Raw genomic sequence first — 19666 nt, 5'->3', positions numbered from 1 at the left:
CTCGTGTCATGCATGCTTGTTTACCAACGTGTGCTGGGAAATCAGAAATCAACAAAAGGAAGCATTGGTAACTTAGCGCAAACATTGATGACATGTAGCCGGGTGTTTTCGAGGCCCCTGCGGTGTCTTACTAAATAAAAGAAAAGGGAATAAAGTTGTGTTAACTTTAGCAGCAACAAAAAATCATCATATCATGATTGGTTCAGATAACTAAACACAATTAAATGATTTGAGGGGGCAAAAAAACCTTCCCTTTATGTATCAGATTTAGCCACATTATTTCTTTTTGGGGTCACAGGGTTGTCGAAGTCCATTTTAAGGGCAGAGGTGGGGTACACCCTGAACAGTTTCCTAGACCATCTCAGGGCAACACAAAGATAAACAACCACACATATTCCCACCTTGGGACAATTAGGGAAACCAATTCACCTATAAAGCATATTTTTGGATTTTGGGAGTAAGTCAGAGTGCCCGAAGAAAATCCACACTTGCACAAGAAGAACAAGCGAACGCCACACAGAAAGGTCCTAGTCGGGATTTGAACCAGGGCTTTACAGCGCCAACCAGGGCTTTACAAGGCCAACCAGGGCGCGATTCCTAACCACTTTGCATTCTCCATCTGATTGTCCTCTCCATGGACACGGTGCAGACATGCTGGTCAATGGAAGAGCCAATGCTATTGGTCAAGCACACAAAGGTTTTGGATTGTCCCCTGACTATTGTACTAGTTAGGAAATGAGCAAACTTGGATTTTGACATTTGTTTATTTGTAGGGCTGTGAAGTGCACACCTTAACTGGTACTCCTTACTTTTTTACTCTGGACACATTTTTCCTTTAAATGTAACAGTAAAATGTAACTCTAATACTAAGTAAAAATATTTTGCTTTTCTACGTATTTAACATGTAATAAAAGTAGCTTTTTAGGTTGAATTGCATAATTTTCTGCACTTTGTGCTAGTAAAATACTGTATTGTACGATGCCTATGAAGGGAAAAGCATGTCATTCCTTTTCCTTTTTACCTTTTAGCACCAGTGATGTCACCTAAATAACACATGCTCTTTGACATACTGTAACTCCTTGTCAAGAATCACGCGATCGACACGGATTCAGCTGGTTCTGACATGGAGAAAAGCGGCTTTTCATATTAGCTTCGCACTGATATGTAACACATTACTAAGGTAAAGTGTTGCATTTTGGCACAAAGTTGCTTTGCTGTGTGAAAGAATCAGCTGGTTTACGTCGATTGCTTTAACACTTCACCTGTAAAAATGTTGCATATCACATTAAGGCTTCTTTTCTCTGTTTGAGAATCTACTGGAATTACTTTAATTGAATCAGTGGTTGAAGAGTTACAGTTGTCAAGACTGAAGCTAAAGCTCTGGTGTTAAAGGGTTAAATCAATGACTCTGAAGGAATTTGTCTTTTTTAGCTAAATGGTATTTCTGCAGGATAAGAAAACAATACAAACATGAGCTTTTCTGGCAACTTATTAAGGTTATTGTGATGACCGATTCTCTGATGGTCCTCAGCGTTTGACTGTAACAGATTTTGATTTGTTAGCATATTCTCTTGTGCGCCTCTTTTAAAAAATATCTAAAGATCATCAGTTTTTTAGGAATGTTGTAATATTTCCCAGTGGGGATAAATCACTTAAATAATTATTTTAGGTCGTACTGAGCCTCATTTTATTTGTCAGAATAACCATTCTTGATCTGATGTCTTTTTCTTAACATCTTCTTGCTAATCCTAAATTTTTTTCATGATATTTTTGTCTTTATCACAAATGATTAAAGTTATAAACTGACCAATCCGATGCCTCAGTAAAAGCATGTGTTGCTCTCCTGAGCTGCTTTCAGTGGAAGGGGTGTGGACTTCGAACAAACTTACTCCTGATTGGTGACAGTAGTCGCCCTAGAAACGTGACTCAGACCAACTCGGACTAATCGCTGTTGACTGGCTCCCAATGGTGGCGCCCAGAAAACAGCGACTGAATTGGCTTCATTTTGCTGAAGCCTGAGGTGAGGGTGACGTCACAGCTGCAGCACACACTGGCAGTGATATATGTCTGTGGGGGTGACCCTACGAGGGATTTAAGGCCACTTCATTTAGTGTCTCAAAAGGTCAAAGTGTCAGAACCCCCCCATCTTTCTTTGTTGTCCCTAATCTGGTCTTTTTCACAATTGGCAAGTATGTGTTGTAGTTGATCTTATCAAAGGAAATATTTCCCATCTGATGTCCGCGTGTGTACTGGGAGTTTAATTCGTTCTTGAGAAGATCGTTTTCTTTATTAGTAAAACATAATTGCAAGCCACATTTTTGACTCTACCATCTTTTTTTCTGTGTTGTTTTTTTAAACTTTTATAGACACAAGTGCTCTTCTGTGCCAATGTTTCCTTTTTTGAGTTGGTTTATCAAAGTGGTCCTAGAGGGCTTTTTGAATGAGACACAAATATTTAGACTCCCTTTGAATGTGGCTTAAAATGGTTTTGATATAGACTCTTTGTTAAGGAAAATTGATTCTAAAGTGCTTTTACAAACATTAAGCTTTGAACGGAAACACAAAGAGCTTGTGGCTCTGTATTTTCCAAACAGAGCACTTTGTTTTTAGCCTGCACAGGATTACAAGTCATTCCTAAAATTTCTAAAACTGGAATGGGGAACAGTTTGGGAGGCAGATGCCATCTCTGACTTTATGGTAAACTTAAGACTTTTCTTTTGACAAAGTTTATGGTTCTGGATGTCTTGGGTGTCCGAGTCATGCTGCCAGCTGCCAGAATCTCACCCCGTTGGAGGTTATTTTTGGATGCCAGTGGATGTTTTCTTAACTATTGTTAATGTACTCCTTTCCTCTGCTCACATAGTAAGGACGTAATTGTCATTGTTGCAGTTATAGGTGTATCTCTTATGCAGTAATGCTGCACTTGCTTGTTTTCTCTTCTCTCACTGCTGCAATGACTATCGACCATCTATCAAAGAGGCTCTAGAAATGTTTTAGTTCGTCCATTTTTATTCTGTTCTTGCTGTTGCAGTTTCTGAAGCGACCTTCATACCGGCTGCGGAAACTCGTGTTCAAGCAGCCACTTTCAATAAACCGTCTGCGTTTTGAGCTTCTCCGTTCAAATCCATCCTGTTTACGCATGGCTACGCTTGTTTTTTTCAATATCTTCCGGGGCTCTGCGTAAAAACCAGGCATTCTCTACGTGCATGCTGAAAGTTCAACCAGCTGAACTTTCTACTGCTTAAACGTCAAACAGCCAATCAGGGTCTTTGATTTGGTAGTGAAGTGTCAACTGTTGTGAACATCATCATGGAGGAGAAATTGATAATTGCAGTTTTTGTCCAGCAAGAATTTTTGACACCAAGTCTTTCATATATTGGAATAGAGCTGTGAAAGAAAAAGCCTGGAGCAAGATTCACCAGATTCCCTGTTCCGACCTGGTTGTCCTGTGTGAACACCACTGGCTGAATGCCCGGTGAAAGTGTAGCATCCCATCTCTTTTGTCTTGCAACCAATTTTAGGTGATCGTGTGATTCCTTCTGTCATTGCTGTAGTTACTAAACTACTGTTTGGCTCTTATCATATTCATATTTTTACTTTATATTCTTTATTCTTAGACCCTAACCAGTCAGAGCAGATGGTGGCCCTTACTTTTTCTGATTTTGCCAAAGAACTCTTACTAATTTTTCAATAGAGGGAGTTCCTTCTCCACTGTCGCCTGTTTGTTTGCTTAGTTACAGTGGTGACATGTAAACATCTTCTGTTATCTGTTGGCCCTTTATTTTGGCCTCTGGATCGAACTGAATTAGAACAATGTTAATTGGGTGCATTTAGATGTTTCTTAAATTTTGTGCATGGTCTTATTATTTCTTAAGAAATGTTAGAATAGAGTTGCACTGCTTTCCATAACAAGCAATTTGCTATGGTTTAGCCATTCAATCAGAGACCATAGCGGGCATCTTTGAGTAAATCCATTGTGCAGTAGAACCTCTTTTAGACAACTTGTGTATCTGCTCAACAGGAAACTGAAGAGACACTGTCCCTGGAACCTACAGTACTAGAAAAAAGCAGAAAATAAATTATTTATTGACAGGAAAACATTTCTAAAAAGCTATGTTGCAACACTGTCTTTTATAAATCAAGTTGACTCTAACTTGCTACCTAACCTGGGGATGGCCCTTTATGTCAAAGTGCTCTAGTCATTCCTAGATGAGATGCAGATCTCGTGTGGTGACAATATGTCAACCAGGAGGTCAAATCTATGAACACTCCTCAATATTGCTCTGTCAAATTCCCAGCAGGCTTTTTACAATTTTCTTTGAGCAGTTCAGAGAAGTTGTTAACAGAAGTTTGTTGTAAGTAAGACAATGGTTCCATTTGAAACCATCCCAGCAGTTACTGCCCGTTATCACAAATGGTTTGTTTGTGCTGTATTTTGGGGTATATTGGTGGATCAGCACAAAGATATTACAGATTAATTCTCTGTCTAACAAATGTGCAGCTGTTCATGTAAAGTGTCAGTCTCTCTTTGGTTTGTCCAACATCGTTTATTAGTGTAATTTAGGAAAATAAAGTGTCGCTTTTGTAGCCTGGTACTAGTTACTTTCTTTTGCTTGGTAACAATGGTGTAAAGAAAATTCTAAAATGCTCACACTGAAATAAACATGTTAATGTGTTCCATTACTTACTGGACAAATCTTGTAATTGTATTATAGTTGTGGCAAACAGTGATAATAACAGTAGTATTTTTTTAAGTCTGCTGCAGTCAGTCAAGTGAAGGCGGAGGAAGAGGGCGTGTGTGTCTGTCTGAAAATAGAGTCATCACACAAGTTGGAGGAAAGGTGCTGAGAGCTGAGTGCTGCCTTCTCTCACCAGTATAATTCCCGTTGGGCTTATGTGTGTGCTCCCTTGCCAATATTTCAGTATATGTGCTCATGCTGTTTCACAGATGTAGGCCTGAATTATCAGAGCCTTTTCACCCTCATGTGTCATAAGTCCCATTAATAGCAGTTTGATCCACATAAGCTGTTTTGCCCTATAATTTTATCCCCCGAGGGTGCTAACACGGGTGTTGCTGAGGTCACTCAAGTATCGTTTACAAGTCTGTTTTTATTTTTCTATCTGTAGCTTGCTTGAAATTGTTTTCATTGTGCTGTAGTGTTCTCCACATCTGTTTGGGACTATAAAATAGATTACCCTGCCCTGAGTCCCAGTACGAGCTGTTCCCCAGTTGCCCTCCGCACATCCCTGTTACCCAGCTGAACTCATCCCCACTCAGGCTGACGCCACTTTAGTCCAGGAGTACAGGGTCCCACAGGGCGGCTGGGCTCTGTTCATCCACCCAGCTTATGAGGGCAGGGATTGGGTTTGGGCGACAGGTGCCAGAGGGACCAGCCGGTCCCTATGCCGCGTATACACACACACACACGCATGCACACCAATACACACAGAAATACATACATGTTGAATCTGGACATGCCTTAATCCTCAGCCAGCTGTTGCAGTTGCTGGCCCAATCAGTCTAAAGTGTTGATCACTGAGGCAGATTGTCGATGTGTGTGTGTGTTTCATGGTGGAAGGGGTTGACTGGGAAGGGTCACGTAGCTGCCATGCATGTCGGTCATGGTAGCAGTCCAGAGCATTTGGAACTGAACCCCAATCTACTCGATGACGGGTCGGGCGCCCGGACTGATAAATTCATAACACATGTTTCTGCCACAGACAGCAGGCACCGTCAACTACACACACAGACACATCCAGCACCGCCCCACACACACACATACAGACACACACTAATTCTTTATCAACTTTCAAGCCTCATATAGGACCAATACTATCCTGTCCAGCCCATAGGCCAAGAGGGGTGAGATGTGGCAAGCATTCCTCAGTGGCCCTCTTTCCTTTTAGTTGACCCCTCAGTATGTGACCTGTTACCAATGTAGTCACTAACATCAACACCAGTGTGTGTAATATGGAAGTTAGAAAAGTTAGAAGTTAGAAAATACGTTATGCAACTTGGAATTCAAAATGAAAGATTACAATTCAACCTTACATTTTCAAAACAAAATTTTAAATTAAAACAAATCAATTGCATTTTAAATTGTCTGGGTTTTTGGTACCATAATTCAAATGAAAATGCATTATGCAATTTACTATTTTAAAATTACATTTCAATTAATTGTTTGTTTTAAGCTCATTTTAAAATAACTTAAAATCTATTGCATTTTAACTTTCCATGGTGATTTTGTTTTAAAAATTCAAAAGAAATTGCAAGACAGCACCACCACCATAGCCAAAGGTACAGTAAATAAGGTTTTAGTTTATGATTTTAGTTATAAACTCTGTGAATCTTCAAAAACATTACCGAACTATTACTTAACCGTTAACAATTGTGAAATGATTATTGGAACCCTATTGTAAAGTGTGAACAATTATCTCTTAAGAAGCAATTAATGAATGTCTGAGAACCACTGTTAAACATCATATTGTGTTTTTTTTTATATTTGGTTCTTCAGAAATGCATAACAGTGGTAAAGAAGCCGAACTTATCTATGATCAATAGCAAGCAATTATAAACCAAAGGTTTTCACACATTCTATCTAATTCCAAACTAATCTACATGTCACCTTACATCTCACACACATATACTTAACACAACCAGAACAACAACTTCAACTCGTCATCTAAAATGCAATTGATTTAGTTTTCTTATATTGTATTTTTTATTATGCCATAATATAAGATTCAATGTTATTTTAGTTCTCAATTGCAAAATACATTTTCAAATTGCATGATTACATTTCAAATTAAATTGTCAGTTGAAAAATAAACATCACTTTAAAAAAACTTTAATGTTTTGTAGAAACTAATAATGCTGCAGCTCTGCTATTTTTTATAGAAACCTGGGAATACTAGGGTATGGTAATAGGGCAAAAACACCTACAGCCAGAAAGAAGTATATTTAATAAACTAAGATGGGCCTTTCACTAATCAGCCATACTGTTGTGACCACAGCAGCGCCTTGTTATATTGGACTTCAAAAACACACTTGGGGACTTGAACTTGCTCTCTACGAATGCTATACGGTCTCATAAGATTCACATTAAGGGGCAGACTGAATCCTTTGTAGTTTTTTGTGCTTCACCAGATGAGTTTTTGCGGTTAGGTGTATGTCCCTAAATCATAATAGCCGATTAGCATAAAAAGCAATATATTCCAATAAATCTAAATTAAACTAATGATTTTCACTTAGGAGAGGAACACAGGTAAATGGAGATTCCTGCCCTTGATAGTTTGCTGGTTCACAATCCTGTAACTGAAAACAATATGAAACAAAGTCACATTCAGCATCTAACAGTCCTGTAAAAGCGCTGCAGTTCTTTATTTACAAGAAATGAGTGGCACAAGAAATGGGACAGAAACCACAAACTGAATTAAAAAAAACTTTGGCCCACCTTTTTTTTTTTTTTTTGGTTTCTTCTTTGGAGACTTCTTTTTTAGAAAAATTCACCTGTGATTGGTGTAGTGTTTTTAAGTAAGAATTGTCTACATCTTCGACTGTGAGACTAATTAATCTGGAGTGTTCATTTATCACAGCGTATTTTTTTAAATTCATATTTTGCTTCAGGATAACACAGCAACATGGTGAATTCCAAATGTTTTACATTTTTCTTTTCAAAAAGAATTTAAAACTTCAAAAAAGTGATTTTTTTTTCACTAGGTAAATTATTAGATTACTGTAACTTATTGTAGCCTTGCATAGTCTATTCTAGTAGCATCTAGATCGAACTTGTTTTTGCCTATATGTAGATACTGCAGGTCATTTTGGTTTTCAAGGCATGTGCTTTTGACAGAATGATGAAATTAGATCTATTAATGTTAATAGCTGCTCATTATCTGAAAATCCACAGAAATATATTCTGTGGAGCCAAAGAGTTTTACCAATAAATGCAAATGAAACATATTTCAAAGCTAAATTCTCTGTAACACATTGTGGTAAGGACTTTTCCCATAACCAATTGTTGGACAGAAACCGTGACTTTTAAAACGTAACTGTAAACATTTCAGTTGCAGTATGTTCTGGACATGACGACCATAACCAGGTTAAGGAGGGTGAAACCGTTGCACACTAGTCTGGGCTTTTAGAAGATAATTCTCCTACGTCCAAAGCATCACATCTTAGCTAAAGAGATATATTTAGAGATATATTTAGATTGAACTTTTCTACCTTGCATTTAAGGCCCAAAGTACATCTGCATCGAAACGTTGGTATATTTTTTTTTGTCCCAGTGTGGCATGAATAAAATGTCAATAAAAACACCCTTGTGTGTGCTTTAAAGTAGTGTTGAAGAGTGTCCAGAAGTGGTTACACACAAAGTACACTGGCCCCATCTTATTTATTGCAATTTTAAAAAAAATTCTGCACTAAAAATGGGTCACCTTTCTGTCAAAAATAAACTGAAAACTTCTGAATTTTTGTGTGAGTAAACAAGGGATTTAAAATTTGAACTGTAAGTGTCAAATATGTTGTGTCTCCTGTGCTTCACTCAGAAGGTACATGTTCGCAGAGTGATTTGTTTTTCTTTCCAGGCCAACATCCAGTTTGAACGTGTCTGTGGGTGTCAGTGAAAAGCAAATGCAAGTCTTATGAGTATGATTCACATAATGTGAAGATTTCATCATGTCATTAGTCTATTAGATGATCACAAGATGAATCTCAGTGCTGCATCGCCAGTTCATAGGAACTATTTCCACACAACATGCTCTGCATGAATATGATATCTGCTAAGAGCCACATCAATAGGATGTGTTAATATGATCCACTCTGCATTCACAGTCTATGCATTATCCAGACCCTCCTTTCCGTCAATATCACAGCTGCAGATGCTCCCCTGATAGTGTTTGCTATAAAGGAGTATGGTATGCTTAGACTGATATTGGAAGAAGAGGAGCAAAAAGCACAATGACATGAAGTTGTTCAAATTTCACATTGATGTTTCTAGGTGTAGCCAAGGGAATGGTATGAAAACTTAACAAGCTGGCTCCATGAGTAGATCCAGTATCAGTGCTTCAAGTCCATATGGCACTCTTCATATAATCAATTCAATTTGACAATCTGAGGAAATAAGCCCTAAGAATATTGTGAGTACAATGAACTATGTAGCAGTAGCAATTATTTCTACAACAGCATCGTTTTTATAGTTTTTTCTTAACAACCCATTCTGACTTTAAGCCTGAATCTGCATTTGTGTGTTCCAACCAGCACTCTGTTCTTTCAAATAACACTGATGAGGAGGTGACCATTACTTAGGTTAGTAGAAGCATAAGCCACATTCATAATGTTGTTTGTCTAGACCTTTTTATGTGTCAACCAAAAAAATGAATTCAAAAAGGAGTTGATAGAAGTTGCCTCCAGTTGGTCAAAAGAGCATATAAGCTCTAAACATTTTCCTAAATCCTGTTTATAATTATTCTAAACAAACTGGCTTTTATGTTATTTTTCTTCTGCTCAATGAGATGCAGCTGCAAATTTTAATTTCTTTTCTTTGTATGCATCCTCATCATATTTTAACTCTCCTTTGTAATGTCTCAGCAGATGGAGGGTTTGGGGGTCAACTGGTAAATCATCAGTTTTTATTTTAGATTTTCCTTAGGGTTGTCCTTTAGACTCTGATTGTTCTTTATTTTTCAAATCCTTGAATGTTCTGACCTTTTTAACTGCCAATGCCTTGTGATCAGGTTTTGCAGTATTCTATCCGATCTTGCTAACATTGAAGTGTCATTTGGTAAATGTGATGCTGATGTTTGAGACCATATTGTGTCAAAAACACAAGGTGCCTCTCATCTTGTTGCCTCTGGGTGACTTTGAGGATGAATGGAGCAGTATCCTGAGTGACTGTGGAGCAAACAAAGAGGATCCAGGTGTAGGTCCGGGTTTTTTAAAGCGTTCCCAGTGGTCCTTTAATGATGATTATGCTGTTTTTAGTCAAAATCTGAAAAACCGGTGTTGTTTTCTAGGATATAATTTCTGCAGAGCGGCAGGAGTTCATTAGAAATTCCCCTCTGAGTTGTGGGTGGTACCTTTGGTGATGAGTAAGCCTGGCCTGACTTCCCATCATCCTTTTGTTTCCAGACTCTTCTCCTAGCTTACAAGCTAACATTAACGCTGCAACAAAGATGGTGATGGCCCACCCATTTCAGTTCATGTGTTAAAACATTATTTTTAATCTGTTCCTGTTCCACTTGGAAACAATATTTTAATCTTACATTCTTTTACATATGTCCCCCATCATGAGAAAAATGCTACAACAAAAAAAATGTTAGAAACACAATTTTTTTGAAGCTTTTTCTTTTATGTGTCAGGTTATAAGGAGGCAAGTAAAAATTTAAAAAAAACGATCATCCATGCAACATGACCATTATTGGGTGTGACCTTACATGATCCAAAGCTTTGCATTGTGTCTCTCCAAAACATTTTTAAAAGGTTTAGCAGGAAACTAAAAAGATCAATTATTACTCAAGAAAACTTTACTCTAAAAAGTAAAATGAAGTTTTACTGATTGGACGTCCGATTTAAAAGTGAGGGTATTACTTTTACACAGAATAGAAAATACGATTAGGAAGGATTGTGATGTTTACAAAATACCCCTTAAAAACAGTTTCATTAGTTAAAGATGTAGAGGAGGTGGCACGATACCAAGAATAACAAGACGTCAGCATTTGTGCCATTCCCTCAATATGAAAGACGGTGTTTAGATTTTACAGTCGAGCCCACTCTTTCTCTGCCTATGTGGTTATTGGACTGTACAGACAAGTGTGTGTTTGTGTGTTGGTGTGAGAACTGGAGAGCCCCTTAGTGCTCTTTGTGCTAATAAAACAGCAGCTCTATGAGACACTGGACACCCAAGATCAAACTCCATCACATTACTGAAATATTACACCTCCCCACGCCAGAGGCCTCCACCCGCTTGATGCATCCACATGTCAAAGGTGTGTGTGAGCGCATACATTAGTGCGTGTTTGTGCATTCTCATATGATGGTGTGTGTTTAATGCATGTGTGCATCCAGGAAAAAGGGCTATGTGTGTTTACTGACGTTGTTGTCAGCAGCTTGACAGTAACTTCACAATACACCATCTGCGTCTGCTCTCTAAGAGCCGCCGTTCATCGATCTCCATCCTGTAAGCAGGAGACTGTAATACATGAAGGCCTGGCATGTCTCTGATGCAGGACACACAGGCTCAAAATCTTCTTCAGCGTTCATGCAAAGAGGAGCAGACACGGCTTCGACTGTACTTCTTTGTGATGTCTTTGTTGAAGCTGAGAGAGAGAAGGATGAGGAAATGAACATAGTTAACAACTTTTATACAATGCGAGTTCATTGTGCAGCAATCATTTGTTAGTTTAAAGATTGTTTCTATTCTTCTTTTAGTGGTTTTCTTACGTGAACGATGGAATTCCGCTTGTGGGTCTGGATGTGTGTAAGACAGAGAGCAGTGGCCTGACTTTATGGGAACTGCACAGAGTTAAAGCTCTGCTCATTCCGCCTCCTGGTCAAGACCCCGGCACTTTGATCTCCCATTAAAGGGCAGCTAAAACACATAAGCACCCCTCAACTATATTACAAACATTAAAAAAGACCACCACCCCCTGAAAGCACAAGCAGGCTGATGTAATGAATCAGTGTCAAAACACAGGCGGCTGGAAGGAGACAAAACACCGCTTGTTGTTTATATGCAGATAAAAAGAGGTCTCATTTTCCTTTCCAAAGGTTTGTTGTTGGAAAATGAGCCTTTAAGGCCCTAAAGTGCTCCCTAATGTCCAAGACTGGTAAATGTCAGTTTAATTTTAGAAGTTTAGCGGTATCACCAACAGCTGGGGGTTCAGAACTGTACTTTTTATCATCAGAATAAGTGGACAAAACCTTTTTTTCGATTATTCTTTGTCCCTTTTTACATCACTACATTACGACATAGCACTCGCTCTTTGACATACTCATTTATGCAGTCGGTGTGAATCCTCTGATTCCGACACGGAGAAAAGCTGCTTTTCATATCAGCTTTGCACCGATGTGCAACACATTACTAAGGTAAAGAGCTGCATAACTGTGCAAAGCCAGAATCAGCTGACTCACGGCGATTGCTTAAATCCTTTCCTGCTATACAGTATTGCCTATCACTGCTAGGCTGCTTTTTGTTCAACCGTTAATCGCATCAACGGTTGAAGAGTTACAGTAGTAAAAAGATGTTAAAATGTGTTGGTTCTTTGATTTTTGTTTATCAGCCTTGTTGTGATCAATGTTATTTCATTATTTGTTTTGGATGGAGCCATGTTTGTAAAAGCAGCAGAAAACTATGAAGAATGGATGAAACTGAAGTCTATCGATTTGTGTTGGCGCATATCAATGACTGATAAGTGTGCTGGGGAAATCTAGTAGAAAAGGCACAACAACAAAAGAGAGGTTATGAATGACAAATGGAATTTCTCTGAATCCTGAAAAATCCCTCCTCTCTCTCTAACCTAGTCTCTCTTCACTGACCCCATAAGCAAACGGCGTGCTCAAAGGAGAAGAGGGAGGAGATGTCCATAAGGAAAGAGAAAAACGAGCTCTCTGCGTTTACAGAATTGTTCCCAGCCTTTCCTGCTGCCACATAAGCAACGTGTCAGCGGCTGGAAATGACTTTACCCTAATAATGTGGGAAGATGGACTGCAGCAAAGTTGGAGCTGCGTCAAGCCAAACATTAAACAAAAAACCTGAACAACAAAAAATATCCAGCATTACTTCAAAAAGGTTCTGTTGTTCTGTTGTAAATGTTTTTTCAAGAGTCCATCCGTCTCGGATGGCGAATCTTTGATTCTTCTCCTAAGAAGCTTCACTTTTGATGTTTGACTGCAAAGTATGGTGAGACTGGATCATCAAATGGGGTGTTCCGGTAACGAGGGTATAAAAGAAGGGAAAAAACGTGTTTCCTTTTTATTTTGCCATATTTTAACGTCCTTCACCAAAGAGACACTAAGTTACCTTTGGGTCATTTTCTTTTTTACAAAGAAGTGCAGATCCTTGGTTTGAACCCAACATTTATCTGTTAAATTAAGAGTTGGGCTGCTGTTGAATAGTATTAAATTTGGTGAAAAAAAGCCCTTCGGTGCAGCATCACATTAACAAAAAGCTGAGCATGAATGTACATTTGGATTTGACCTCTCCAGACACTTAGAATGCAAAACTCTTGATATTCACCTGCTGCACCCACAGTATGCCTTATGTTGCTACATTAGGGTGCCATAGGGTGCTTAATTTTGAATCATACATCATCATGGAAACCACACACAACTTATGTTCTCTCTAAATTGTCCAAATCATTAGCCATCCTACATGAAGTCAAATGTTTTTTAAACACAGCTACATTGTATATTCTATATTGTTCCCTCATAATTCCTTATTTGACCTATTGTTTAGAAATCTGGGGGCATAGTTACAAGTCAAATACAAAATCTATTTTTATTCTGCAAAAAAAAGCAATTAGACTTGTAAATCACTTTTCATTCAATCAATCCACAAAACAAATATTTCCTAAATTAAGGGCAATTAAATTTTTTGATTTAGTAGATCTTAGTACTGGAATTTTTATGTTTAAAGTTAAAAAACAATGTGTACCTGCCAAAATACTGAGTTTGTTGAAATAAAAGTTAATAATTATGATTTTCGAGGTAAAGACATGTTTAAAAAGAAAGTGGTCAGAACTAATGCATTAAGGAATAGTATTTTTGTTCAGGGGGTCAACATGTGGAATTTATTATCAGACAAACTGAAAAATGCAAAATCCATACTGCACTTTAAGAAAATGTATAAAGTTAAAATGTTTCAAAAATACCTTCTGGATGAGAGATTCTGGTGGTTTTGAGGTCATTTTGAGAAGTTTTTTTTTTTTTGGGGGGGGGGGGGGGGGTTCTTCTTCTTTTTTCTTTTTTGATCTAAGGTTCTAACAATTTTGTAGGTAGATGTGATGTTTGTATTCAGGGTTGGGGAAATAAGCCTTGGCTTCACCCAACACCTTTTTCGGTTAATTTTTTTCAATGTTTATGTTATTTATTTTTTTCAATGTTTATGTTGACATTGATCAGTGTCAATGTTTATGTTGATGTTTTTAAGTTTGTTTGTTTAACATAACCGAAATAAATGTTTCTCACTTCCATATAGTAATAGAATAAAAATGGTTTTAAAATACATAATTAATTCTATTTTGAACGCTTTTAATGATCGAAATTTGTTGATTTAAAAACAAAATATATATATATTAGAAATGTGGTGCATTAGGTGGCCGTCACATTCCAAGAAAAAAATCCTTTTGTTTCAGTGTTTGTCCTTAAAGCTGTCAATAAAGTTTATTCAGAAAAACAATCCACCTTTAATTACTCAAATGAAATGTGATTAAGATATAGTATACCAAATAGCTGTTGCAAGTTGTACCTGGTTTGCTTGACCCATCGAACCTCTGTGTGGGTGTGTGGGTGTGTGTGTGTGTGTGTGGGGGGGGGGGGTCAAAAGACTGAGAGAAGGGAATCCAAAAATTAAGATTATCACTCAAACTAGGGGAAGAGGAATCAGTAAAGATCCAGATTTGTGCCTCAATCCCAGCCATCACAACAAGCTGGACATAACCAAATCACTCATCCACTGACAGGTGCTCAGCATCATATGGGATTAGATACGTAAACGAATCTCAGTGATAAAAGGATTTAATGGCAAAGTGTATCTGCTATGCGACTTTTTAATTCCATAGAATTTCAGAACAGTTTTAGTACAATATCTGTAAAAAATCTGTTAAGGATTTAGGATGTAGTCTTCTCTGCTTTTGTTCTTATTTATGACAATAATAAGATTTCTGCGGTCATGTGTTAATGCTCTGACTAATGAAGAGGAGAAACACACCAACACATTTCTTCAACATTAACAGCTGATAAAACTGTTATATGGTTTTATAAATGCAGCTGACTACCAAGAACATTCATTTCCGTCTTATCGCATTCTGATCTATTTCCACAAATTAGATTCACTTCCAGTTCTGATTATTCACGCTCCTCTCCAGTATTTTATTGTACTGCAAACAAAAAATGTACTCCATCAAACGCTGAATTGTAATTTTTTTTTTGGGCTTTATTTTCCTTTTTTTAAAAACTCTTTTCTGAGAAAATTTAGGATTTTGTTGACATTTTTTTAGGATTGATCTAATTCTTCCACAATTAGTGAAATAGGTTTTAGTCAGCGGAGCGAAACCCTAAATTCAAGAAGCAGATTGGAATATTTTGCAGTAGGGTCTGCTTTTCTGTGAGAGTTTTTGAGATATTTTGAACATTAAGTTTTAATTAAGACTTGATGATTGTCTGATTAAACGCCCTCATAATTGGATTGTTCGTTCTGAGGAAAATTACACTAATTTGAATTTTTTGTGCTGCCATTCAGGGACATTTTGGAACCAGGGTGGCGCCAGTAGAGATTAGACGGGTTAAGAATCTTAGCAGGCCAGATAAAGCCTTTTGGAGCACGTCCTTATTAATCTGTCCCACACCCCTAGTAAGACATTAGCACCAGGTTTAGGCCGATTTACCTCGCTTGATAACGCCCCCGCCAGATCTGTTAAACCACACTTGTACTCAAACGGCAAATTTTCATTAACAGCAGCTGGAGAGAGCAGAGATCAATTTAACATCCTTTTTTCCCTTTTTGACCTTCTTCCTGCTGTTTTTTTTTTTTCATTAGACTATTTCCTCATTTACACGTTTTATTCTGTAATAAAACAGAAATAATTTGTACTTCCTTTTGGCTCTTCTTTGAATGTTATTTTGTGTTTTCTTTATTATACTTGATTGTTTTTTTCTCTTTCCTAAGATCCTGCATATTATTTTTTAGTGAAACAATAAATCATGTTTTTGTGATGAAAATAAAAAAAATACAGAAATGCACAATGCTGGTAAATCCACTGCTTTTGGTGCAGGAGTTGATCTCTAAGCAGAATTGGGCACAATTCACTATTGAGCACAAGCACACCCTTCAGTTGCTAGTTTTCCAGCGCACTATTATCTGGCCCAGACATTGTTATGCTGATGGCCTCCAGTAATAGATATAAGGGATCCTTTTCACACCTTTGCCTGTCCTCACACCCCTTAACCCGCCAGTGGCGCCCTGTGTGCCGCTGGGGTGAGTTAAGACCCCTCGGCTCGCGTGGATTATCCTCCACATAAGAGCCTTAACCCTGGTCAGCACCACAGGACTACAGTCTGCACGCACAAACACAATCATATACAATTTATATTCCAGCTAACAATCAAGCAGCCCACATATGCAAAAACTGGAAATGTTGGATCACCTAGAGACTAGCTGTCAGCAAACTGCATTCAGACTCTGCACTTTCTAATTTACCAAACTGACTTTTTGAGGTTAGGTAAAAGGATTTAAAAAGATGGTTAGCCACATCATTTGGACTGTCAGGGCTGTCTTTAAAAAATGAGTCAAAGGGATTTGTGTCACTTTTGCCTGCTGTAAACATCTTCCTTGTAAGTTTGGCAGTTTCTTTAGTTAATCTCTTCACTTTTACAGCAGGAAATCTCTCCTAAACACTGCAGTTCGAGACCCATACATTTAAGAATTATTAAAATATGTGAAGTTTAAATTTGTGTCATTTACGTAAAAAAATGACAAACTGTGTACTTTTTTGGTGAAAGGATTGATCCCATCTAGATCTGGAACTACTTTTCATTCTGCTCTAAATGCACTCATCACCTCTTTTTTCTATTTATTCCATAATTGTCTTCACGTGATGCTAAAGTTGCAAATGAGAGATGCTGAACAGTAATTCCTTATCTTATGATAAAACAGCAGGCTGCAGATTACAGGGTGTGTCATCAGCTTCTGGTCCGTTCATGACAGGGGACTAATAATCTGCTGCCAAGGATGGACGCGTACAACTTCATTTGGAAAACATTTTGCTCACTTGTCCCCAGGGTGTGGGTTTGGTGTGTGTGTGTGTGTGTGTTTCAATAGAGAAGTCACAGATTAAAGGGGCGGAGCAGTGGTGGTGTTTTGGCTGAAGCTCTGTGGAGGCCAGTGCTATAAAAGCGCTGCAGCCGTGAAATGCATTTTATTGTCGTCTAATCCCCACAGTGTGTCGGAGCCCCCTTTCACACTGAATTCTAGGGGCCTGCTTGTGTGTGTGTCTGTGTGGGAGCATGCTCACACTCCTCATGGGCGTGCCTAATTGGACAAATTTGCACAGCAGGGGTGGAGGCACAGGCGCTGCAAGAGATTTGATTTATGAGTACCAGGGTGGTGGAGAGACATTTTAATCAAAGATGACACGCATTTATCAATGTATTTAGAGAATACTCTGTGTATTTGTTTCTTATCTACTTCATTTAATCTTGCACACAAGAATTGGAAGGGTTAGGATGGTCCTAAATTTTTTTATTTAAAAACAAGGCAGGTATCAATGAGAAGCCCAAATTTCAAAACAGAGGTTTTGCACCGGGATTTTTTTTCATTTTTTATTTTAAAGGCAGTTTTTGTAACATCTTGCATGCAAACACAGTTTAAATATTTTTTAGAAACATAAAGAACTGACAGCCATGATATATGAATAAATATTTAAATAAATTTCAACTCCAAGGAGAGCCAGCATTTAAACCATACAATAGAGAGATAAAAGAATAGAATAACAGCGGAAGACACTAGTCACATAATTATCTTGTAATCGTATAATTTATAAGAGTTCATTTTTTTGGTCTTTATTTAAGTAGCGGTCATTCGGCCATTTGCTACTTTGTGTTTTTAAAGTAAAGAATAAAACAATTATTTGTTCACTATTATAAATATAAGATTTGTGGACCTAAATCAGTAATAAATTCAATTTTTGAATTTTTCGATTATTTTTATTATTATTATTATTGTTGGGTAAACCAGATTTGCTTTAATGCTGTAATACTTTCTTCATTTCCTTCCTCTACTCTATATGTTCTATCTATTTATTTATCGTTTTAAATATTTTTGTCATCTCTGTGTAAAGTGTCCCTGTGTTTTAAAAGCAACATTTATTATTATTATTATTATTACTATTATTATTATTATTATTTAGTGTCAACAAAAATGTCACCAAAACTTGACACACTAAGAAATTGGGAATTACAAGAGGTGATTAAAAAAAAAGAGTTTGAAGTTTATTTACTTATCAGAGATATTTTTGCTGTAATGATTCCTTGATTTGTAGGTTTAAGTTGTTTTTTTTCCTGTACCTTCACACATGCGGCTGAATATCTCTGTTAGACTGGCGCATGGAAAACAGGGGTTCGATTCCGGGGGAGCGCGATGAGTCTAACTCTGTAGGGTCTCCCTGTGGCGGCCCCCTGCCCGGATGAATACGGCATCCATCGTAAAAATCTCCCCTGAAGGGACATGCTGAAGGGTGGCTAACATACTTTCCTAAGGTTGCATCATTAGAGAGAGCTGTTAGATCTAAACAACCACAAATTCACCTCAATAATAATAAGATGTTTCCTAATACATTTCTTTGAATAAAATTGTATTTTCATCGCTCACATTTTCTTTCTTGCACTTTTAAAGCCTGTCAAGCACGACATCTAAAATCAAATAAAACAGCTAAATGATTCTGGCGTTGGGCTGTAAAATACAAACTCCATCATAGTGTCCTCACCTCTGAGGAGCTAAATGAGACTTGCTGGAATTTTTTGGACTGTCTTTCTACGTCCTGACAGCAAAAAAATGAGCATAACATACATTTTTAAAACAACTTTTCACTTAACAGAATCTGATGATAATAGAGAGTAAACGCTCCCTTTGACCAGAAAAAAAGAGAGACAGAGTTTAGGTCTGTTGGCGCCTGTCCCAGATGTGGCAAATGAAAGGAGGTCTGGATTTGCGAAAATTAGCTTCAGGTCTTTAAAAAAGGTCATAAAAGGAAAAAAAAGGGGGACCGTTGGAAGCATTTTAGTTCAACCAGAAGCAAAGCATACTGATTACAATGTGTGTCTTGCCACAACGTCCACCCTTACACTGACACAGAGGCAAACACACAGCATGGCCCTGCAGAGGTGAAGGATATTCCTGGGTTCTTCTCTGGTGTGAGACGCCTTGTTGACTGGTTTTTCTCTGCTCTCTCATTTCACTGCTTTGATTCTTCCACTGACACATTGGTCAGAGTTTCCAACACCACAGCTCTGTTATTTAAGGACAGAGCTCAGTATCTGTGTGTAATACTGAGTGTGGATGTGCGAACCGCAGCAGGTCGGGGTGCTCCGCCATCTGGGCCCCAGCCTGCAAAGTCATCGTGTTAGGGTGGTAAACACACACACACACACCCACACACACACACACACTGCAGAGAATCAGTATCGCATTTAGAATGGCCTTTCCAGCACTTCCCTGTCATTTACTGTATTAGCTGTGGTCTCTGTGCTGAAATGGCCTGTTATGTGGGCTATGTGTGTGTGTGTTTGTGTATGTGCACTGTACGTGTGTCTGAAATATGTGAGTGTGTCTGCTTGCATTCACCAATCTGACTGATTGTGTAGTATATGTGTGTGAGCAGTTCATCTGCAATTTTCATCTCAGTCAGAATAGTGCGGTTGTGTGTGTGTGTGCATACACGCGTGTGTGTG

General features: G+C 38.0%; 1 protein-coding gene across 4 annotated transcripts in view; it reads left to right on the top strand.

Moving 5' to 3' along the window:
* The window catches only part of bcas3 (BCAS3 microtubule associated cell migration factor), a 335083-nt gene that overhangs the window by 261515 nt on the left and 53902 nt on the right, over positions 1-19666 (top strand). The window contains exon 23 of one of the 4 annotated variants that reach the window (XM_078929751.1): positions 12524-14399. The exons of 2 other annotated variants lie outside the window; for them this stretch is intronic. In XM_078929751.1, coding sequence (XP_078785877.1) covers positions 12524-12537 — 14 coding nt within the window. In that variant the 3' untranslated portion in view covers positions 12538-14399. Of the gene's footprint in view, positions 1-12523; positions 14400-19666 lie in introns of those variants that run through there. One more of the 4 variants, XM_078929748.1, reaches the window with a different exon arrangement.

The sequence above is a fragment of the Oryzias latipes genome, chromosome 13 (genome assembly GCF_053564925.1).
Source record: "Oryzias latipes strain Hd-rR chromosome 13, Olatipes_Hd-rR_3.1".
Taxonomy (NCBI): domain Eukaryota; kingdom Metazoa; phylum Chordata; class Actinopteri; order Beloniformes; family Adrianichthyidae; genus Oryzias; species Oryzias latipes.
Note: the sequence above shows the minus strand (reverse complement) of the source record. Positions and strands in the feature narration are given on the sequence as shown.